At 39.0% G+C, this 23,912-nt stretch overlaps 1 protein-coding gene across 1 annotated transcript; it reads left to right on the top strand.

The window, feature by feature from the left end:
* Positions 1 to 210: 210 nt before the first annotated feature.
* FBXO45 (F-box protein 45) lies at positions 211 to 16,645 on the top strand. Its single transcript, XM_024578159.4, has 3 exons — positions 211 to 674; positions 7,016 to 7,372; positions 13,864 to 16,645. Exons 1-3 carry the CDS (start codon positions 360 to 362, stop codon positions 14,047 to 14,049), a joined length of 858 nt encoding a protein of 285 aa, XP_024433927.1. The 5' UTR covers positions 211 to 359; the 3' UTR covers positions 14,050 to 16,645.
* Positions 16,646 to 23,912: the final 7,267 nt, after the last annotated feature.

Raw genomic sequence — 23,912 nt, forward strand, 5'->3', positions numbered from 1 at the left:
CCGAGAGGCACCGCGAGCGAGCTGGGCTTGCGCCCTTGCTTCGTGCCCTCAACCCTTATGGCGGAGCCACGGGCGCGCCACGAGGAGGCCGTGCGAGTCGGGCGGTTCCGGCGCCCGCGCTGAAGGAACTGCGGGGGTGGGGCGAGGGACGCCTGGGTGGCTTGTGCGTCTGCCCTCAGTGAGGCGGGGCGCGCGGCGGGCTCCCCCGGGCAGGGGCGGGAGTGGCGGAGGGGCCGGACGGTCGGCTGGAGAAGGGGCGGTGAGCGCTGCTCCGGTCTCTAGGCGAGGCTTGGCCTCCCCAGCAGAGACGGGGGGAAGCGGCGGCAGTGGAGGCGGCCCTCGGGCCGGCTCGTGAGGCGATGGCGGCGCCGGCCCCGGGGGCAGGGGCAGCCTCGGGCGGTGCTGGCTGTAGTGGCGGCGGCGGTGCGGGCGCCAGCTCTGGCTCTGGGTCCGCGGGGATCGGGGGCCGGCTGCCCTGCCGAGTGCTGGAGTTGGTGTTCTCCTACCTGGAGCTGTCCGAGCTGCGGAGCTGCGCCCTGGTGTGCAAGCACTGGTACCGCTGCCTGCACGGCGATGAGAACAGCGAGGTGTGGCGGAGCCTGTGTGCCCGCAGCCTGGCAGAAGAGGCTCTGCGCACGGACATCCTCTGCAACCTGCCCAGCTACAAGGCCAAGGTGAGGGAGTTCAGGGCCATGCCGCTGCCCCCAGTCCAGCTCCTGCGTACCGCTCTCAGTGCTTCTCGTCTAAGCTTCTGAGTCAGACGCGTCGCTTCACCATCCCGCCTTTCTAGTGCACCAGTCAGTACCTTACCTCACATCTCTCTCCATAAAGGTCTTCTCTCTTTGAAGTTCGGTTCTTTAACCCACTCCACTTCCGTGATGCACTTTTTTAAGGACCAGATGGTTTCCCATCCTTGGCTTCCATCACTCACTCTACTTTCACCTGTCTTTCCCTTTAAAGACAGATCACCCCCATTGTTGTACCGTGAATATTCTTTTTTTTCTCCGTGTCCTCCAAATGGGCTTTGTTATATTACATCTTCTTGCTGCCTTAACATCGGCTTTCACCCTCACTTTCACCCAACCTTTTCCAAGCTCTGATTTATAACCATTTTTCCCTTATTTTAACCTAGGTTCTCCTTAATTCCTTCCACTATGTTATGAGTGTGGTCCTAGGCATCCTGCTTACTTTCAATATACCCATCGGCATCGCTTAACCATCGTAATACTGCCTTGTCCCACTATCATTGGCTACTTCCTTACCAACTTTTTCCTAGTTTCACCTTGATGGTTTTGTTGCTTTTTATTTCTTCTAGATTCCTGTTCATATTCCCATCTCCTTCTTACGCAAATAAAAATGTTCAGTAACATGTAGTAGGGCTGAAAGGATTCTTTAGGCAACATAAAGGAAAGGCCTCTAGCTTGAGTTCAGTTGGATGGATAACAGCTATTCAGCATAGCAGTTACTAAGAACATATGTAAGAGAGGATAAAGTCTGACTTAGAATGTGGTTAACATAAAGAAAAACATTAATAACTAGAAAGGGAAAACGTCCCTTTTTTAACGCCAGGCTGCCAATGGATGTCAGAATAAGGACTAAACATGTTCCATGTGAAATAGATGTAAAATTTATTCTGTAATAAAGCAGGTTTTAGTTTAATAAGATAAGGAATATTGCTGTTGCACGTGATCTCAAGTTCTTTTCTTACTAAGTGAGATAACATGTTAATTTACTACACTATTGGCACATGGTATAAATGTGCAGTGGATACTAGTTGTAGATGATGTGGTAGAGTGCAGAAGATTGCAATTTTTGCTCATTTTATCTCAAATGTGTAGGTATCATAAGTTTTATTTTTCAGAAAGTTTACTGTTTTTACTTATGTTAAATTATGACATTGGTCTGTAATAGATACGTGCACATGCCTCAAGATTCATATAGTAATATGTAAAACATAATGTGTTCGTGTGAGTCAACATTCAGAAAAAGCAAAATGTCTTCCTTTTGCCCCTGTCCCCCAGCCACCCAGTTTCCCTTCTTGGAGGCAACCTGTGTTACCTATTTCATTTATACTCCTCCTTAGATAGTTTAGGTTTCTTAAGTCTTTAATACTTTGTATGTCTTTCTATTACATGCACTACAAGTATTCTAGACTTGTACTTATAACATGTTCATTCAGATGTCGGAGAATTTTTGAAAAGTATCTTGAAGATAAAAAGTAATTCAAAAGATGTCAGTCTAGTTCAGAATCTCTAAGTCTAATAGAAGAGAAAAAATGTATAGAAATAATTAACAAACAGTAGAAATTGTTTCTGTTAGAGATATTAAAAAACATATACTAGAAGTTCAGGAAAAGGAGCGATTTACAAGTTCAGTGGAGGACTGGAGAAGGTTTGAGGTTGAGATTGTATCTGAGCTGAATTTTAAAGCTGAAGAGGATTTGAACATTTTACTAATACGCAACACCCTGAACGAAAGCAGGACCAGGAGAAAGCAAAAGCTTCATACAGCATATACCATATTTTTATTTAAAAAAACATGACTGCTGTCACTATGCTCAGTTTTGCAGATGAAATAGTTAACAAAAACAGACACAAACTCTTATGGATGCCTTGCCTTACAGTCTAGTGGGGAAAAATGGATAGTAATCAAATAATCACACAGTTGTAAGATTGCATCTGTGGTCAGTACTATGAAGGAGAGATACATGGTACTCTGAATGTCAGTAATGGAGAGTTTGACCTAGGTAGGGAGGTCAGGGAGGGCCTTCTGTAAAAAAATAATTATAAACTGAAACCTGAAGGATAAGGATATAGGCCAGGCTGTGAGGGAAGAGCCTTCCAGGAGGGAACCTGTGAGTTTTAGGGACAGAAAACACATCAGTGTGGCTGGAGCATAGGGAGCAAAAGTGAGGTAGGTTTGAGATAAGGTGAAAGAGGTGGACTGGTGTCAAACTGTAGGGAAGCTATTTTGAACTATAAGTAAGAGGTGGGTTAGGTGTGTGGGGATTGTTGATATGATTAGTTTACATTTTTAAGAGGTTATTTCTAGCTTCAGTACAGAGCACAGGTTGGAGGGGAACCTTAGAAATATGGGTAGATCCTTTAGGAAGTAGGTGGTGGAGCAGATGAGAAATTTAGGACAGATTTAGGAAGTCAGATGTACAGTGGATGTGATTAGTGGTGAGGAAGAGGTTGGTGCAAAGGATGACTCCTAGGTTTCTGCCTTACATAATATAGGGATCACCTGGGCTAGATTTAGGGGACTAACTATGAATTGGATTAGGTAGAATTGAATTGACAGTGTTTTTGAGACATCCAAGAGATTTCAGATAAGCAGCTTTTATAGTTTGGAGATTAGAGAAGAGACTAAATATAAAATAGTTTAGTTCAATTGAATTAAAGTAGAAATATGATTGTAAAGGTAAGTTGAAACTAGATATGCCATGGAAGTCCTTTAAATACAGTCTTCAGTCTATAGTTTGGGCTTTGTTCTACAGTTGGAAACCACAGAAGTTTGAACAGGGGAGTGACAAAATAAGAGCTCTAGTTTAGAAAAACTTGGCCATAAAATGAATTGGAGAGGGCAGGGTTTAGTGCCTATACCAGAAGTACTTAAGATAAGTGTATAGGACAAATACATGAACAAGTGTATAGAGGAGAGTAGGTTGTGGTTGGGAGAACTATTGCAGAGAACAAATCTACATAGGTGGACAGTGAGCTGACTAGCGGAGTGAGATGAAGAAGAAAGAAGAGTCAGTTTGAATTTCCAGGGAGCCTGGGTAACTGAGAGTATGATGGGAACAAGCTTGGAATAGCATAAAACTGGAAAGTATTTGGAGTTGTCAGTCTACTTAAGATTGGTCTTTTTTTTTTAAGTTCATATCTTCCATGTCATCTAATAGCATCAATTATTCTAGTCATACTTAGCATCTAACTATAATTCTTTAAATTTCAAACTTATATCCTAAAGTAGGTCTTAAAACTGTTTGTCATAAGTGTACAATCCAGGTTGTGCAGGAGACTGTGAGACAGGAACTATACATTGTTGTTACTAATTATGATAATTTGTGTATTTATTTTTCCATATCTGAATTTTTTAGTGTTCCATCTCTAAGAGAAAAGGATACTTCACAATACCATTATAGCTCTAAAGTGTAAAAAAAATGAACAGTAATTCCTTAATATAAAAAAGTTCAGTATTCAAATTCCCAATTGTCTCATAAATGTCAAATGTATATTTTTAATTTTCACTTTAATCAAGATCTGTATAATGTTCCAGTGACAAACAATTGATATGTCTCTTAAGGCTACGTCAGTCTACAAGTTCACTCTCCACATCTCCCCACTTTCTACCCCTGCAACTTATTTGTTGAAGAAATCAGTGGCTTCCCTTGGTCTGGATTTTGTAGATTTCATTCCCATGGTGTTATTTAACATGCTCTTCTGTCCTCTGTATTTCCTATAGAGAGTTGATCAATTAGGTTAGATTAAACTTTTTGCACGATATTTTTTACTAGAATCAAGTGGTTGGGGTGTGTACAGAATTGTGTTAAACAATGCAGACTATGGTAGGTAGCAGTGCAACAGAGAGAAGCTGGGAGGGCTGGGTGGTCCCAGTTAAGAACAGCTTCGTGAAGTTGGTAGGACTGGAGCTGGCTGTAGAGCACAGGTGGCAAACACAAGACCCGAGGGCCAAATCTGGCCCTCCACCTTGTTTCTACCCGGCGGCAGCACCAGCACCGAGCTCCTTGCCCCTAGTTAAGGAGTAGTTACATTTATACAGCCCTAAAATTATATTCGGCCCTTTGAAGGCAACCTCGAGGCTGATGTAGCCCCCGGTGAAAATAAGTTTGACACCCCTGCTATAAGGATATGTTGGGGTAGGAAAGCAGGTATGATACTATATAGACAAGGAGAATAACATGAAGTTAGAAAGGGAAACAGGAGGAACCAGATCTGGGGGACTTTGAAAGCCAGCAGAAGAATTTATAATTGATATGGTTGTCAGTATGGAACTATCAAAGGTTACTGAACTGGGGTAAGGTGTATCGGTAATAAAGGTGCTATTTTAGAGAGACAGGTCTGGACAGAATTCAGTTAGAGGGTTAAGGACTGAGTCTGGACAGTTTGGGAGGCAGAGGTAGGATGGTCACCAAAAAAGGTTATAGTGAAGGATCAGTCCAGAGTAAAAGGAAAATGTCATAGAATTTTTTCATTTAAAGATTTCATTTTTTTACTTCTAGAGAGGGGAAGGGGAGGAGAAAGAAAGGGAGAGAAACATCCATATGTGAGAAATACATCGATTGGTTGCATTTCACACTCCCCCAACTGGGAACCTGACCCACAACCCAGGCATGTGCCCTGACTGGGAATGAAACCAGCGACCTTTCAGTTTGCAGACCAGCATGCAATCCACTGAGCCACACTAGCCAGGGTGGAAAATGTCATAGAATTTTGAGGAAGAGGTTGTCAACAGCGTCAGTGTGATGAAGAGAATAAGGATAGAGAAAAGCAATTGGTATTTACAAGGATTAGGGATAGGCATAGGTTAATATTAATTAAATGTTTTATAATGAGGAGTTGTCTTGATAGTAATTGCTTGAGCTATTTGGGCAATACTTAATAATTTCAGAATGTTTTACTCCCCCTTTAATCCTGTTCTGATCTTTTAGGTGCTTTAAAGTGTGTTATAAGTAGGAAGATATAGGAAGAAAATTTAGGAATAGTTCAGTTTTACAGCCTCTTTATAAAAACAGTATATTTGAAACAAGCAGGTTTGTTTGTTTATTTTTTATTAATCTCTCTGCTCTGGAGTACAGCAGTGAAACAGTGAAGTACTGGTTAATAGTAAATGAACAGTAGATGAGGGGACTGAATACCTGACTTCTCTTTGGGGCTCTTTCTCTATTTAGTTGTTGACTTTTAGTTCTGTCCTCATCCGTGAGTTGGACTAGGTGACCTTTAAGGTCCTTCCTAATGCTGAAATTCTGTGATTCTGGAGTTGATTTCTCTGATTAACTAAAGCAGTTGGTCCGAGCCTTTGGCTGCTTTTGGGTAGTTTGAATAAAGTTAGGAGATTATTTTTTAAAACATACAAGCCAAAAGCTTTAAAAGGTTAAAACATGAGAAACTGTTACTATTTGTATAGCGTAGCAATTTTTATGCTGTCTTTATTTTGGAAGCTTAAAAAAACTGGTAACTACTGAAGGTCAACTCATCTTTCCTATCAGTGGTAGCTGTTCTTAGTGGCTATCTCTTTATAAATTCTGGTGGTTGAATTTAGATGCCATCTAAGGGATTATGTGACTTGGTAAAATGTGAGTGGTGTTTCAGTGTATGAGTAATACCTAGAAAGGAGGCTGAGGATTTAGATCATTTGTGGTTATTAAAAATTTTCATAAACTTTATAGCTGCTATGACTAAGTTCTCTGTTTTACTTAAAATATTCCTATTGGTGACAGGATTGTTAACATGAAACTGGTGAATTTCTTAACTTTTTGTTATAAAAATATTGAACATAAATTAGAGTAGAGGAAATAGTTTAACAAACCTCCCTATACGTATCGCCAAGTTTTACCGATGATTAATTCATGGACAATCTAGTTTCGTGTTTACTCTACCCACTCTCCTACTCCAACCCCGGATATTTCAAGCCAATTCCCAGATATGATTATGCCATCCATAAGCATTTCAGTATCATCTCTAAAATATATGTATTCTTGTATATATGTTTTGATATTTTATAAAGTTGATTTGGGGAGATAATACTATGGTTTAGAATTTTGGTCAGTAATGAAGTAGTTGGCAGGTATTTTAAATGTTATATTAGTGTCCCATCCTGAAATCTTAACCATTTTTTGGAAATATTTTTTTATATTACTTAAAAATATGTAACCTCATTGTTTAAAATGTCCATAGCCTAAGGTTTGGGTACTTTTTCTTTTTTTGGTACTTTTTAATATTTAAGAAAAAATCAAACTTCTGTTTCTTTGGTCTGTTTTTCATCTTTCCAGGTACGTGCTCTCCAGCATGCCTTCAGCACTAATGACTGCTCCAGGAACGTCTACATTAAGAAGAATGGCTTTACTTTACATCGAAACCCCATTGCTCAGAGCACTGATGGTGCAAGGACCAAGATTGGTTTCAGTGAGGGCCGCCACGCATGGGAAGTGTGGTGGGAGGGCCCTCTGGGCACTGTGGCAGTGATTGGAATTGCCACAAAACGGGCCCCCATGCAGTGCCAAGGTTATGTGGCATTGCTGGGCAGTGATGACCAGAGCTGGGGCTGGAATCTGGTGGACAATAATCTACTACATAATGGAGAAGTCAATGGCAGTTTTCCGCAATGCAACAATGCACCAAAATATCAGGTGAGAAACTAGGTATTTTCTTAGATGTGGGCCTTTGTCAAATCATGCCTTAATTTGTTTTAAATTTATAAAATTTTTATATAGTAAGTAGCTTTGTATGTCTTTTTGGTAATTTTTAATTAAATGATGTAACTGGCTTTTCTTAGCTACTCTGATGGTAATTTTTTAGTATCTCAATATTTGTGTCTTAATCCATATTCAGCCTCGAGCATTTCACCTTTGCTCTAAATCAGGAGTCAATAAACTCTTTCTAAAGTATAGGGCCAGATAGTAAATATTTTAGGCCTTGTGGTCCATATGGTCTCTGTCACAACTGTTCAGCTCTGCTGTTAGCGCACAAAAGCAGCCATAGATAATATGTGAATGAATGAGCATAGCCATGTGCCAGTAAAACCTTATTTATAGGCTGCTGGCCAGATTTGGTCCAGGGGCCGTAGTTTGCCAACTTGAGCTCTAGATTGTCATCTCTCCTTTATCGTGGCACATCTAAATCTACCTTTTCTAGACATCTCACTCCAACAAATGCATCTGTGTGCATGTACACACATACCCTCTGCTATTTATTAATCTGCTTGTGGATTCACAGCCTCTGCAGGTATCAACGATTTCCATAAAGACAGGCAAGTTTAGGCAAACTTCTGCATTTCTTCAAAATTGATTTTAGAGAGAGAGGAAGGGAGAGAGAGACAGACAGACAGACAGACAGAAACATCGATTTGTTTTTCCACTTATCTTTGCATTTATGGGTTGCCTCCTGTATGCACCCTGACTGGAGATTGAACCTGGAACCTTGACATGTCAGGACAATGCTCTTAACTGGCTGAGCTACCCTGCCAGCGCCATTTTTTAATTGTTTTCATTTTGGCTTTATACCACAGTTATGTGATTCTAGGGTCAAAATTATAGTTTTTGTTTGTGAAAGTTAATATGATTACCATAGGTCTAAAACATAGTAACCTTATAAGAAAATAGAAATGTTAAGGACTTACAGAGTGCATATTCGAGAAAAACATGGCTTGAAAGCTCTAGCCTCAGTAATGACCTCAAGTCACGGATACTAAAGTAGAAGAATTAAAAGTATATTCAGTTTCCTCAGGTAGAAAAGCCTGGAAGGATTTTCTTTCATAGAATCTTTTCTTCACTGTCTTTTCAGGGTCTGCAAATACCCTAAAGCAAGGTGGCAAACACAAGGCCCTCGGGCGGAATCCAGCCCTCCACCCTGTTTTATCCAGCTGGCACCTGGTTTCTACCTGGCATCAGTGCCAAGCTCCTTGCCCCTAGTTAAGGAGTAGTTACATTCATACAGTCCTAAAATTACATTCAGCCTTTTGAAGGCAACCTCGAGGCTGATGGGGCCACTGGTGAAAATAAGTTTGACACCCCTGCCCTAAGAAGAAGGGTGTCTAATGGATAAAAGCCAATGACTTGTGGTAATTTTGTTAGTGAAAGTCCTTCAGTCTTTTTCAGAGAACATACTCTGTATGATTTCAATTCTTTTAAACTTACTGAGGTTTCTTTTAGTGTCAGCATATGGTCTGTCTTGATGAGTGTTCCCTGTGTGCTTCAAAAGAACATATATTCTGTTACTTGGATGGAATATTTCATAAATGACAGTCAAGTCGGTCAAGTTGGTTGATAGTACAGTGTTCAAGTCTTCTATATCCTTACTGATTTTCCTTTCTACCTGTTCTATCATTTATTTTTTAAGTATTTTTATTAATTATGCTATTACAGTTTTCCCAGTTTTTCCCCCTTTATTTTCCTCTGCCCTGTATCCTCCAACCTTCCAGCATTTTCCCCCCTTAGTTCATGTCCATGGGTTGTACATATAAGTTCTTTGAGTTCTCTATTTCCTATGCCATTTTTTATCTCTTCCCATCTATTTTATGCCTACTAATTATGCTGCTGCTTCCCTTACCTTTTCCCCCCTATTCTCTGCCCCCCCTCCCCAAATCCCTCCATGTGATCTCCATTTCTCTGATTCTGTTCCTGTTCTAGTTGTTTGCTTAGTTTTTGTTTTCATTGGTTTTCTTTTCTTTTAGGTTCATTTGTTGATAGTTGAGAGTTTGTTGTCATTTTACTGTTCGTATTTTTGATCTTCTTTTTCTTAGGTAAAAGTCTCTAACATTTCATATAAGGACTTGGTGATGATGAACTCCTTGAACTTGACCTTGTCTGGGCAGCACTTTATCTGCCCTTCTGTTCTAAATGAAAGCTTTGCTGGATAGATTAATCTTGGATGTAGGTCCTTGCCTTTCAGGACTTCAAATACTTCTTTCCAGCCCCTTCTTGCCTGCGAGGTTTCTTTTGAGAAATTAGCTGATAGTCCAATGGTAACTCCTTTGTAGGTAACTGTCTCCTTCCCTCTTGCTGTTTTTAGGATTCTCTCTTTATTTTTAATCTTGAGTAACTTAATGATGATGTGCCTTGGTGTGTTCCACTTTGGGTCCAACTTCTTTGGGACTGTCCGGGCTTCCTGGACTTCCTGGAAGTCTATTTCCTTTGCCAGACTGGGGAAGTTCTCCTTCATTATTTGTTCAAATAAGTATTCAATTTCTTGCTCTTGTTCTTCTCCTTCTGGCACCTCTATGATTCGGATTTTGGAATGTTTCATGCTGTCCCAGAGGTTCGTAAGTCTCTCTTCACTTTTTTGAATTCTTGTTTCTTCATTCTGTTCTGGTTGGATGTTTATTTTTCCCTTTTGTCCCAAATCGTTGCTTTGACTCCTGGTTTCCTTCCTGTCACTGTTGGTTCCCTGTATATTTTGCTTTATTTCATTTTGGGTATTTTTCATTTGTTCTTTCATTTTTCTACCAAGCTCAATCAGTTCTGTGAGCATTTTCATTACCAGGGCGTTAAATTCTTCATCAGATAGGTGGGCTGTCTCCTTATCGTTTAGCTCTCTTTCTGAAGTTTTGCTCTGTTCTTTCATTCTGGCCCTACTTCTTTGTCTTGGGGCACTTGTTAAGTTGTAAGGGGGCGGGGCCTTAGGTATTCACCAGAGTAGGGCAACCCTCCTTGCTGTGCTGTGGGGCTGCCTTTGGGGGAGGAGCCAGAGAGGGGATAATGCAGTTACCCCTGCTGGGCTCCAGCCTACTTTTCAACCACTGGGAGTTTCTTCCATTCCCTGCCAGTAGTCCTGAGTTTCAGTTTTGCCTTCAGCCAGCCCTGCCCACACAGCCCGTTACCTCCCCTTCTGAGCCGCCCCGCTTGCGCAGTCGGCTGCCTTTCCCTGGGTTCTTACCTGTCTGGTTGTTTTGGTTGACTTTTTGTTTAATTTCTTGGTTGTTGGAGTTCCATGCAGTTTGATTTTCTGGCACTTCTTGTGTTGATTGATTTTAGATTGGTTGTTATCCTCCTTTTGGTTGTGGAGGAAGCGAAGGGTTTCTACCTATCCTTCCATCTTGGCCGCAACTCCCTGTTCTATCATTTTTTGAGAGGAGTGTTGAAATTTCCACTGTACTTGCTAGTTTATCTATTTTTATTTTTAGTTCTGTCAGTTTTTGCTTCATGTGTTTTGTAGCTTTGTTGTTAGGTACATATATATATCATTGTCATATTCTCAATCTGATTAACTCTTTTATCATTATGAAATGACCTTCTTTGACTTTAGTAATATTCCTTGTCTTTTAGTCTATTTTGTCTGATACTAATATAGCCACTCCAACTTTCTTATGTTTACAAATGTTTACTTTCTTATGCAGGGTACCTACCCCTGCCCCTGTCATTTTACTTTCAATTTGTCGTTGTATTAGATAGCATATAATTGGGTCTTGCTTTATATCAAACTGGATCTTATAATCTCTGCCTTTTGATTTGAATATTTAATCCATTTGCACTTAATGTAATTGCTGGACTGCTTGATACTGCCCTTGTCTCTGTGCCTTGGAAGCTATGTGGTTTTTTTAATCTTTATTTTTTTGGATTGGATAACTTCTGTTGCTCTATCTTCAAGTTCATAGATTGTTTCTTTTTGCGATTTCAACTCTGCTATTAAGCCAGGCTAGTGAGTCTTCAGCTTTAGAATTTTCACTTGGTTCTTTTTTGCAGTTTCCATTTCTCTATTGAGATTTTCTATCTGTGCATTCATTAATACTAGATTTTTTTCTTTAATTCCTTCATATTTTTATAATAACTGCTTTGCAGTGTGTCTGCCAGTCCAACATCAAGGCCTACTTGGAGTCACTTTCTTTTATTGACTGCTTTTTTCCTCCCTGAGTCGAGTTACACTTCACTGTTCCTTTTCATATCTATAATTTTTAAATTAGAAACTAGGCATTATAGGTATTATGTAGTAGTATGGGAGTGTTTTGTTCCTCTAGAAATGGCTTTGTTTTTCTGAAGAGTCTAGATTTTGTTGTTTTGTCAGCAATTAACTCGTCTCTGCTCGAACTGTAAACTCTGTGTCACCCGTGTTGTGCATCAGCTGATGTCTTTGTTCTGTTTTTGTTTCTTTGTTTTGGGCTTAGAGGTGCTACTTTTTCAGGTTCCTTAGAGGTATTTCTGTGTCTGTGTAATGTAGTGGTCACACAAGAATTGGGCAGAGTTTATTCTCAGATTTTGGGGCTCATGCTCTTTGTGGTTTTGTTACTTCTAGAGTTCTAGTTACTCTGTCATCTCCAAGTTTTGCTTTCTGACACCTGAAGCTAGTTAGACTTCTGCTAGCTGCTCCCTGTGCTATGTACGTGCTGTATGCTCAGTCAGAGGTGATGCAGGAGCAACATGGTCTTTTTTAGCTTCATCTAATATAAAATAGGGATAACATCTAGGATTGATATGAGGATCAAGAGAGGTAATGCAAATAAAGCACAAAACAAATACCCAACAAAATAACTTCATTTCTGTTTGTTGTTGTTGTTCGTGTTTTGGTGGTGGTGGTGGTGGTGGTGGTAGTGGTGGTGATAATTAGGATGTTCTTAGGTCCGTAAAATGGGGTGTGGGTTATCTGCGATTTGGACAAAGGGAGGAAAAAGCAGATGCTTGTAGTTATTTGTGGTAGGAAATACAATGAAATGACAACAGCAGGATTTATCAGAATTGGAAAGTATTAAATTACTATTTTTGGTTGCAAATGTTAGGATGTTCTGCCTCTAGGTATATGGGTGCAATAACCTTTTATAGATGCAAATTATAAAGATAAAACATCCTCAATTCTTGGCTTATTTTTTCAAATGGGAAGATAACTGAATATATTGTGCTTCCAGTTTAGTTTAACAGGCTATGCTGCTTTTAATAGTTTTAACAGTTTATGCTGCTTTTTTATAATGAACAGATGTTTCAGAGCAGTGGCCCACAAGTGACTATTAGAAAGTTTATTCTGGCCCTTACTGGCATAGCTCAATTGGTTGAGCATGGTACCGCAAAGCAAATGGTCACTGGTTCGATTCCCAGTCACAGCACATGCATGGGTTGCAGGCCAGTCCCTGGTTGGGACACATGTGAGAGGAAACCAATCGGTGTTTCTCTCACACACTGATGTTTCTCTCACTTTCTTTCTCCCTCCCTTCACCTCTCTCTAAAAAAATAAATAAATAAAATCCTTTAAAAAATTAATTTTAAAAAAGCCTATTCTGCATCTTTAGAATTTATAGTCAGATTTGGCTATTCATGACTATATAAGTTCCACATTGTATATAGAACTGCTTTAACTTTAAAGGCTTATATAAGTGTTTTATTACATATGTAGTTTTTATGGTGGTAAAATATATACAACAATATTTAAAATTTTAACCATTTGTAAGTATATATAATTCAGTGGCATTAAATACATACAGTACTGTATAACCACCACCATTATTTATACCCAAAACTTTTTTATCCTCTTCAACATAAACTCTGTACTCATTAAAAAATGACTCCCTGTTTTGTGCCCCCCACCCCCAGAACATTCTGACTCTGTAAATGTGAACGTTTTAGGTGCCTCATATAAGTGGAATCATATAATATTTGTCTTTCTGTGTCTGGCTTATTTCACTTAGCATAATGTTTTTAAGGTGCATCCATGTAGCATATATCAAAAATGCATTTCTTTCTATGGATAAATAATATTCCATTGGGTGTGCATGTGCATGCCTGCTTGCGTGTGTATGTGTATGCTATGGTAATTTGAAAAGATTATTTAGATAGCTTTTGGGGGGTAAAATATGATACCAAATTTAGATTTTAGTGGTATCCTTCTTAAGAAAAGCCTTGAAGTAAAGAGTAAATAAAATCTGAGGACTGCTCAGGGGAAACATTTAAATTTTCAGTATTAAATGTAGATCCCATGCAAATCTTAAATTAGGAAACTATCAAGATAAGCAGTTATGATGAAATTGACATATTCTTTCTTCTAGATGTTTCTCAGTAACCAGAAACCTTTTCTTCGGGCTTTTAAAATAATTTTTAGGGTATATATTCTTAATATTTTCATCCTGTTCATTTGTATCATGTTTCTTCTAGCTATGCCCTTTTGGATTTTCTTCTAACCTTCTTTTGATATCTGTTTGCAGATAGGAGAAAGAATTCGCGTCATCTTGGACATGGAAGATAAGACTTTAGCTTTTGAACGTGGATATGAGTTCCTGGGGGTTGCCTTTAGAGGACTTCCAAAGGCCTGCTTATATCCAGCAGTTTCTGCTGTATATGGCAACACAGAAGTGACTTTGGTTTACCTTGGAAAACCTTTGGATGGATGACAGTGGCTTTCTTAAGATGAAAGACAGAGTAGAGGAGATATCTGCTTGTGGAAAGTAGAACCATGAAGTGACAGTGTCATACATGCATGTCCAAGAAACATCCTAAAAAACACGTGAAATTGTTAACTGGAGAAACAACTCTACAGCAAAGATTATCTTAGTGTTTCCTCTTTCTACTGGGCCAGAAAAATCCTCAGGGTTGCAGTTGGTTGAGTGGGCAGTTGACATATGCATGTTGCAACAGATTTTGTCTCTGAGCTAGCAATGTGTTATTTCCAACTTTTAAGGTGAGATCTTAGAGATGCTGTACAAGGGATAAAATAAGGAAATAGCAAAATTTTTCAGTAGTGTGTTTTTGAAGAAAGACTGATCCTGTTTTACAACTGCCTGTTTTTTCCCCAGACACTTTTTTCCCAGCCAGCTTGACTATTAGAAAAATATGAAACTGGCTGGTTTTATTTAATATTTTTAATATATTGAGAAGCATGGTCTGCTTGGACTGCACTTCTCTAACAGTGAGATGTAAAATTGTGCAGCTATTTTAAAAGTTGTATATACAATGTGTGTGTAAAAAAACAACAAAAAATGCAGGACAAAGAGGTTGCTTTGTTCTGGTTAAATTTCTTAAAAACCACTACATGGTACAAAATTAAAATAACACAGAGGGACAATTCGGTATAACTACAATGAAGAGGATTTTAAGAGGAGATGTGTTGTTGTATTGGCTCATTTCGTGTTATATTTGGTTTACAGTTTCCATAGTTGTTATGGTCTGTTTTCTCTTTTTGTCAAAATTATTGTAAAAATCCTTAAATATACTGGGTAAACATTGAAGGAAGGTAAATTTATTTCTAATCATATATATAATTATAATAGTGTGCATATTATAGTATCTGGTTTATTTTTTGGCCTTCTGAGAAATTATAAAAACACAAAATATTGCCAATTGCTCTTACAGACCTCAAATAAAAGCTGTTAGTCGCAGACCTCAAAAAAAGAATTGATTAATGAATTGATCCTTTTATTTTATAATTCTGTAGATAATATAATTTTTTTGATTTCACATTGTTTACAACATGCAACAATCTAAGCCTCACACTCTTCATTGGGGTTATCAAGAAAATGTTTACTCACCCACCTGGAACAGTGCCAGCCTGAACCCATGTTAAGAATGTTCTTAATCTTATAGATAATTGCCCCCATGGGACTTGAAATAAAACACCTTGCGCTGAAAACTTCAGGTTGGCAGTATTTTGAAGGTTTCACTGTAGGAGAGCTTAACATTGATTCCTATTCTGAACTTTTGACTAATCTGATTTCACAAATACCCTTTTGAATTAATAATCTAACATATATTAGTTGAGATTTCTTTTGTTGGAAGAGAAGCAAACATCTTTCTGTGTGAAAGCATAAATTGTATGATTTCAGATACATACTTGTGATAAGAATTGACTAAGGCAAGTGGAATCTTTGTACTTTTTAAGGTTATGGTTGTATGCATATTCTTTCTTAAATCTAATAAAGTTAGGGACAGCAAGCAGCTGGCTGGGGTTTTTGGGTTGCTCCTTGAGACTTAAGATTATCAATACTCCTGTGAAGCGGGGGATTTCAGTCATGAACAAAGATTTATTTTTGCCACATGACAGGTTTACAAATATTTGTTGTGTATTTGGTATGTTGCTTAAAGATTAAATGTGTTGAAGATTCTTTTCAATATCCATGTCAAACAGAAACCTGGAAACCATATTTAATAGTACAGAGTGAAGTTATATGTTATATGTATTAGGGAATATAGCTGCTATAGGAATTGAATTTGTTGCTGTGGAATGACTCAATTTGGCAAAGTTTAAAATTTGATTAAAGAAGAAAACTGGTTCAAGATGAAGATTGAGCTAGTTAGAACATTAAAAAGTCTCTTAAGTACTTGTTTGTTTTTCAGGTTGTAATATAGCTGATTCTAAGAGCTGTGGCTGAGAATTTTGTTTATAACTTGTGTTTTGTCTTATTAGTAAACATTTATTTTGTAACAAAGTTTTGAAGGTGCTGAATGGAAAACAGAAACACATGATTATTGCATATTGAACTTATAATCAAATAATCGCCTAAATATTTAACAACAAGCTATCCTTATCTCAAAGATTTACTGTAAATTCCCTAACATCCCATTTGCAAATTTTATAAAGTGGAGGTCCATGTTTAGCACAAGTATTGAGGGAATGAAGAGCCTTCGTTTATAACCTGATAAGTGAATTTGTTACTGGAGACCAATTGTAGCTATACAGAATATTAAAACAAACTACTATACTACAATGTTCAAGGAAATGAAATCTCTTCTTCATTGGTGCTGAGAGAACATTTAGGTAGAAGACATTTGCACTTGAAGATTGAGTATAAATTGTCTAAACCAGTAGTTCTCAACCTCAGCTGTAATTTGGAGTCATGTGTGCTTTGAAAAATATCAATACTTGGGTGCCATACCCTAAGATTCTGATGTTGGGCTGGGATATGACATGACCATAACGATTTAAAAAACAAAAACTTCCTAGATGATTTTCAATATGCTTCCAAGGTTGAGTTCAAAATTGACCTTAAGTTTTCTCATCTGCAAAAAAATGTATCCTTGCTCCTTCCCTTCACTACCTCACAAGAATATTGAGGGTAGAGAAAATAATGTGAAAGGGCTCGTGTGATGGATAAGAAGTGTATTGAAAGCCAAAGTATTTGTTGTATTTCAACTGAAACTATGTGCAGGAAAAATGTGTGACCGAATTTACTTTGTTGACTTGAGAAACCGGGAGCCTTCTCTACTTCTTCACTTCAGTGAAGCACGCTGATGTGTAAGCAGACATTACCATTACTCTCACTCATACTATGATGTTCTGTCATACTTGAGATAGACAGTTTTAAATTATCTGGTTTTATGAATGAAAGAAGAAATACTAAGGCTTAAAGTCTGTAATGGTCAGTGGCTCATAATTCATTAAAACATTTCATACAAAGAAATTTGTGGTTAATATATATCATTTCACAGTTGCCATATTTATCATCATCTGACTTTTGAATGTTAAGTCATTTATTTCATCTTCATTTATATTCACGTATGTTTAGTTTTAGACTTGAGAAAGCACCTAAAGCAAGTAGGTTTTTGCCCAGTCGAATACTTAAATGTCATGGCTCCATGATTAGGCATCCTCTGCATTATAGATATGATTTTACCTGGGAAAGAGTTTAGAAAATAATAGAACCCTAAACCATATAGTAGCTAGTACAATTTTAAGTCCCCAAACTGCCATTTATATATTAATATTTTTTTTATCATTTTTAAGAATGAACAGTTTGAAAAGATAGAAACTTAGGGAGTTTTAAAGATTAACACTGAGAAGAGTACTCTCCAGAAATCAAGGCCACCACAGTCAAGACCACTTGGAAGCCTTGAAGGAACAGTCCGTACCCAACCCAAGTCCTACCTTCACAAAGCATTCCTTCATTCCTATAGCTGAATGTAACCTCTCCCTCCTTGAAATTCCCCTAGTTTTATATTTTATCTATACTTAACCCATGCTGTATTACTTTATATTTCATATGAATATATTTATATTTATTGGTTATTTGTTGGTATGCTATCTCCCCTGAACATCTTAGGACAGGATCTCTGATGGTCTCATCTTTATGTCCACATCATCTCAGTCCAGTAGGCAGGTGCTCGAATATTTGCTGAAGGAACAGATAAAGGACTGTGTAGGAAGACAAAAGCGCCTCTGAAGTCACAGGCTATAGTAACAAAGGATAGATGAAGAAATTCTTTCCGTATTCTGTCCAAGTGAAGCACAAAGGAAAGGGATGCAAATTTGAGGCTAATAAGAAATAATGACTGTGAATGCTTTTTAGCCATTTTCCTTTATTAAATATTGGTGAATTCTGATTTTTAGTTTTTGGTGTAGATTTCCTATTTGTTTAGAATTAAAATTAGAATTCTGTATTTTAATTTTTGAAATTCTGTTATTTTGCTTTAGTTTAATAATAAAAAGTTAAAAAAACATTAACCACCTGTGGTTGCTTACATTTGAAACAACTTTTTTATACATTGGCCACAAACTGGGTTACCTTATTAGCCAAACCTAATGGAATTTACCTACAAATCCCATGGCTTTTAATACTGGAATCTTCATTTTCCATGTTTAGAATGGAACGTGTACAGGGAATAGCACAATTCACTGGGACCCAATTCCCTTATTACCTCCTTCCCCAGCTAACGTTTGATGGTGGAGTGCTTTGCCAAGAGTAGTAAGAGGCTGCATGGCTGAACAAATGGCCCCTGTGATCCAAAACCGTAAAACAATTAGTTGATCATGTTGCTAAAAGTTGCTTGACATTATAAAATGTTAAAATTTATGCAAAGGGTTTTAATTTTTCTACAAGTAAGTATAAAATTTCTGTATTTATCTTTCTGTTCAGGGACAGCTTTTCCAGTGTGCTGTCCTAATTTTTTGAGGGGTGGGGATCCTCCCCTGAACCAGTTGCTTTTTGTTTAATGCATTCATTAAAATGTTGAGAACAACATGTTCTTTACTCTTCAAAATATAGTTAGTATTAGAAACAGCCCCTTAGGATTTAAGATTTTCATTATTCAACTTGTATGTATTGGGTTTCTTGAGTGACTCCAGAAATAAAAATCATTTAGGAAGTTTTCCTTAGGTCCTCCTGTTAATAGTCCTTCGTTTCTGTTTCTTTTTAAACAAAACATTTAAGAAAAAAGAGAAGTCAAGCCTTGCCTATTCTATGGTACGATACTTAGTCACCTTGTATTTCTGCTCCCTCCTCTCCTCTGCAAATAAAATGGTGATGACCTTGATGGTTTTGAGGTTCCATCTCCCTTGAGAAAGGCTTTCAGACATTACTAAAATGCTAATTTCCAAAGTTAGACTAAGAGACATTGTAATGGGAATAGGGCCAGTATCTTTGTTTATTTTAATGTAACTAACTTGTTCACATTTTCCAACTAATATCTAAAAGGTCTTTTACTCATCTGTGCCCCTTTATTGATCACCTTCACCTTCGAAGGAAAGAGTGTTTTAGGTTGGAATGAGAGAAGTCAATGATTTCTCTCCCTACTTCAACAAGCCAAAGAGCAATACAACTCATGACCAAGTTGCCCAGAGCAGTGAAGAGCATGAATGTTGCTGAAAGGCACGTTGGTAATGGAGACTAGCTACAATTATTTTTGGGGAACAACCAGATGCATCCACTATCCCAAGCACAATCTATGGGAACAGTGACTTTAAACACCTATGGAGTCACACAATGGGTAGTGCCTCCCTACACCACTCTGGATTTTAGGTGGCCATGGCTGAGCCATAACTTCTGAAATTGTGAAGATCTCCCTACCCACCCACTTGCTAGTCACCTACTTAGTAGTTTGGAAGGAATAAAAAACAAGATAATTCATAATTCATTAAATATTTTTGTGCACCTACATGTACCAGGCTTTTGCCAGGTCCTAGGAATGTAGAGATGAGAAAAAAACAAAACAGTCTAAAGTTCATAAGCTAGTGAGACAGCAAATGTGGAAATAGACTACTATGAAACAGTGGAGTAATTGGTTTTTAAAATTTTGTAAATGTCTTTAATCCTTACCTGAGGATATGTTTATTGATTTGAGAGAGAGAGAGAGAGAATGGTTGCCTCCTGCGCGCACCCTGACCAGGGATTAAACCCATAGCCTAGGTATGTGCCCTGACCTGGAATTGAACCTGCAACCTTTCAGTATATGGTACAATGCCCCAACCAACTGAGTCACCCAACCAGGGTGAAAATACTTGCATTATTGGATTTATGTATGAAGTTCAGTGTGGCACAGAGAGAGGGAGTGTTTAACTTAATCTGGAATGATATTTAAACTTGAGTCTTAGAAGATAAATAGGAGTTAGTGAGGATAGTCCCACCATTCTAGGCAGATGGAATAGTATGTATGATGGTACTGAGGCATAAGTATATCCAGTATGTATGCAGACAGTGCATCCTGGAAGAGTAATGCGAGAGGATATAGAATAGAAGGATTGCGGCCAGATCATAACTGTCATGCTAAGGAGTTTGGGTTTCATCTGCTTTTCAAAGGGGAGCCATTCCAAAGTTTTTAGTCGGTGCATGGCATGTTCCGTGGTATTTTTCAATGATTACCCCAGCTGCACAAGGCAGTAATAGAAAGCTGGAAGATGAGTCAGGAGATCTGGGCAGGACATGATGAGGACCTAGCCTAAGGTAACTGTAAGGATATAGAGGAAGGATGTAGTTCATATATATTCAGGAAGATGAATGGACATTTGTACGTAGGAGACGAGACACTCTTTTTGGTGTGGACATTTGGGAGAATAATGATACTCTTTACTAATATAGGGAATCTAAAGGAGAAACAAATTGGAGTAGGAGGTAGTGAGTCCAGTTTTGTAAATGTTGAATCTGAGGTAGAAATACTCAAAAGTGTTGGAACTAAGTCAGGGGTGAAGAAAGGATTTAGCCAACAGGCCACGAGTGACAGATGCTGATGTGTTATTTCCTCACTTGGTCTACCTTCTCCATTAGACTCAACGACCCAGAGGGTAGAGTGAGGGGAGGTTAGCCTGGAGTACACTGAAAGGACAACCAACTGCCCGCATACATGTTGACTCTATCAAGAAAAGGTTGGTGGACTTTTGGGGTTTTGGATTTTTTTTAGCTCTCACACCCTATACCTTTGAGTAACAATTCTAGCAGTGCAAATTTTTCAAATGCCTCTCTTAAAATTTGGGGGGAGCTTAGTAATTTTCTATCAATTTGGTCTTTTTTTTTCTTTTTTAAAAAATATATTTATTGATTATGCTATTACAGTTGTCCCATTTCCCCCCATTCACTCCACTCCATCCTGCCCACCCCCTCCCTTCCACATTCCCCCCCTATAGTTCATGACCATGGGTCATACATATAAATTCTTTGGCTTCTACATTTCCTATATTATTCTTACCCTCCCCCTGTCTATATTTTCTACCTACCATTTATGCTACTTATTCTCTGTACCTTCCCCCCCTCACTCCCCTGTTGATAACCCTCCATGTGATCTCCATTTCTGTGGTTCTGTTCCTGTTCTAGTTGTTTGCTTAGTTTGCTTTTGTTTTTAAGTGTGGTTGTTAATAACTGGGAGTTTGCTGTCATTTTTACTGTTCATATTTTTTATCTTCCTTTTCTTAGATAAATCCCTTTAACATTTCATATAATAAGGGCTTGGTGATGATGAGTTCCTTTAACTTGACCTTATCTGAGAAGCACATTATCTGCCCTTCCATTCTAAATGATAGCTTTGCTGGATACAGTAATCTTGGATGTAGGTCCTTGCCTTTCATGACTTGGAATACTTCTTGCCAGCCCCTTCTTGTCTGTAAGGTCTTTTGAGAAATCAGCTGACAGTCTTATGACAACTCCTTTGTATGTAACTGTGTCCTTTTCTCTTGCTGCTTCTAAGATTCTCTCCTTCTGTTTCATCTTGGGGAATGTAATTATGATTTGCCTTGGTGTGTTCCTCCTTGGGTCCAACTTCTTTGGGACTCTCTGAGCTTCCTGGACTTCCTGGAAGTCTATTTCCTTTGCCAGACTGGGGAAGTTCTCCTTCATTATTTGTTTAAATAAGTTTTCAATTTTTTGTTCTTCCTCTTCTTCTGGTACCCCTATAATTCAGATGTTGGAACATTTCAAAATGTCCTGGAGGTTCCTAAGCCTCTCCTCATTTTTTTGAATTCTTGTTTCTTTATTGTTTTCTGCTTAGATGTTTCTTTCTTCCTTCTGGTCCACACCAGTGATTTGAGTCCCAGTTTCCTTCCCATCACTATTGGTTCCCTGTACATTTTCCTTTGTTTTTCTTAGCGTAGCCTTCATTTTTACATCTAATTTGTGACCAAATTCAACCAATTCTGTGAGCTTCCTGATTACCAGTGTTTTGAACTGTGCATCTGATAGGTTGGCTATCTCTTCGTTGCTTAGTTGTATTTTTTCTGGAGCTTTGATCAGTTCTTTCATTTGGGCCATTTTTTTTTTTTGTCTTGGCGCGCCTGTTACATAAAGGGGCGGAGCCTTAGGCGTTCACCAGGGCGGGGTAATGCTGGTCACTGCACTGTGACGCCTTCTGTGGGGGAGGGGCCGAGAGGGAGCAATGGAGCTTGCTCCACTCTCTGCCGGGTTTCAGTCACTCCCTCCACTACCCACAATCAAATTGGGCCCCTCTGGTGCTGATTCCCCAGTGGGTGGGCTTGTGCATGCTCTAGGCCCCTGTGGGTCTCTCCAACAAACTCTCCTGTGAGACTGGGAGTTTCTCCTGCTGCCACCTCAACCTCCATGGGTGTTTTCAATCAGAGGTTTGAGGCTTTATTTCCCCTGCACTGGAGCCCTGGGTTGCGCAGTCTGCTTTGCTTCCCTGCCATTCCTCCCAGTTTATCTATGCATGAATGTGGGGCCGCAGGGTCTGCCAGCCACCACCTTGTGGAGTCTGCTAGCTGCAGCCTGGCCTGCCCCGCTCCACAACCCACCACCTCTCTGGGTCTGCCAGCCTCCACCTTTCTGCAAGTTTTCTCTGCCCCAGCTGCCCATCTCCGCCCCTCCTACCTGTCTGGATGAATGTTTCTTCTTTATCTCCTTGGTTGTCGGACTTCCATACAGTTTGATTTTCTGTCAGTTCTGGTTGTTTTTTGTTTTTAAGTTGTCGTTGTCCTTCTTCTGGTTGTGCGCGGAGGCACAGTGTGTCCACCTATGCCTCCATCTTGGTGGGAAGCCTCAATTTGGTCTTAAGGCAGAAATACTAGGGTGGTAGTTCAGGAGTTGCAGGTTCTAAATCTTGGCAGTGTTGCTAGGATGATGTGATTCCTGAGAGATTTCTTCCCTTTTAGGGCTGTTTCCTTACCTCATTAGGTGAGGAGGTTAACCCAGCTCAATGGTTCTCATTTTGGGATGCCCACTAGAATCATCGGGGAAGTTTTTAGTTTTTTAAATAGCTTTATTGAGATATAATTGACATACAATATGCTACATATTTAAAGTGTACAATTTGATAAGTTTTGATACACATCTACATCCATCATAATCAAGACAATACATACATGGGAAGCTTTTAGAAGACAAGACGCCCAGGAAAATTCAATGGGATAGGGGATTGGACTCAGGCCTCAGTATGTATCAGTATTTTCTTTTTAAGTTCCCAGTTAATTCTCCCCTGAATTAGGAGGCCATCATTCAGGACTGGCTTTTGAGGAGCCTGAGAGTGGAGGCAAAATCTCTATTTTATGACCAGGAGTGTGTGTGTGTGTGTGTGTGTAGCATAGCTCTAGACCCAGAGCAAATCAATGGCAGAGCCAGCGCTAGAACCTGTGATGACTGATAGCTCTCCTATCAGGTGAGTCAAATTTCTGAAGTCATTTAAAAGAGGTAAATGTCATTATCAGAATTCTTCCAGGGAGCAGTGGATTTGGTATCCTTCCTGAATCAGAGTGGCAATGAAATCTGAATGCTGAGCCAAAGCTGAAGAGCTGCATCTGTGGTTTGCCACATTTTAGGATCAGATTTTTTATGTCTTTGTAAAAATATATTAAAAAAGACATAATCATTGAAAATTGTTGCAGGAAAGAATGAAAACCTGATGCTATGGGTTGAGTTGTAACCCCCCCCCTCACTCTGCTGTCCCCATTCACATATTGAATTCCTAACCCCTAGTCCTTCAGAATGTGTCCTTATTTAGAAATAGGGTCCTTGCAGATTAATTAGTTGAGGTCATACTGGAGTAGGTTGGGCCTCTAATCCAATTAATGTCCTTATAGAAAGTGGATATTTGGATACAAGGAGAATGGCAC

Source organism: Desmodus rotundus, chromosome 2 (assembly GCF_022682495.2).
Source record: "Desmodus rotundus isolate HL8 chromosome 2, HLdesRot8A.1, whole genome shotgun sequence".
Classification (NCBI taxonomy): domain Eukaryota; kingdom Metazoa; phylum Chordata; class Mammalia; order Chiroptera; family Phyllostomidae; genus Desmodus; species Desmodus rotundus.

Excerpts from the sequence above, each read along its gene's own strand:
- FBXO45 (XM_024578159.4), top strand. The coding sequence starts at position 360 with ATGGCGGCGCCGGCCCCGGGGGCAGGGGCAGCCTCGGGCGGTGCTGGC. Across the intron at positions 675-7,015 it reads TGCCCAGCTACAAGGCCAAG|GTACGTGCTCTCCAGCATGC; the intron begins GTGAGGGAGTTC and ends TCATCTTTCCAG. Across the intron at positions 7,373-13,863 it reads ACAATGCACCAAAATATCAG|ATAGGAGAAAGAATTCGCGT; the intron begins GTGAGAAACTAG and ends ATCTGTTTGCAG.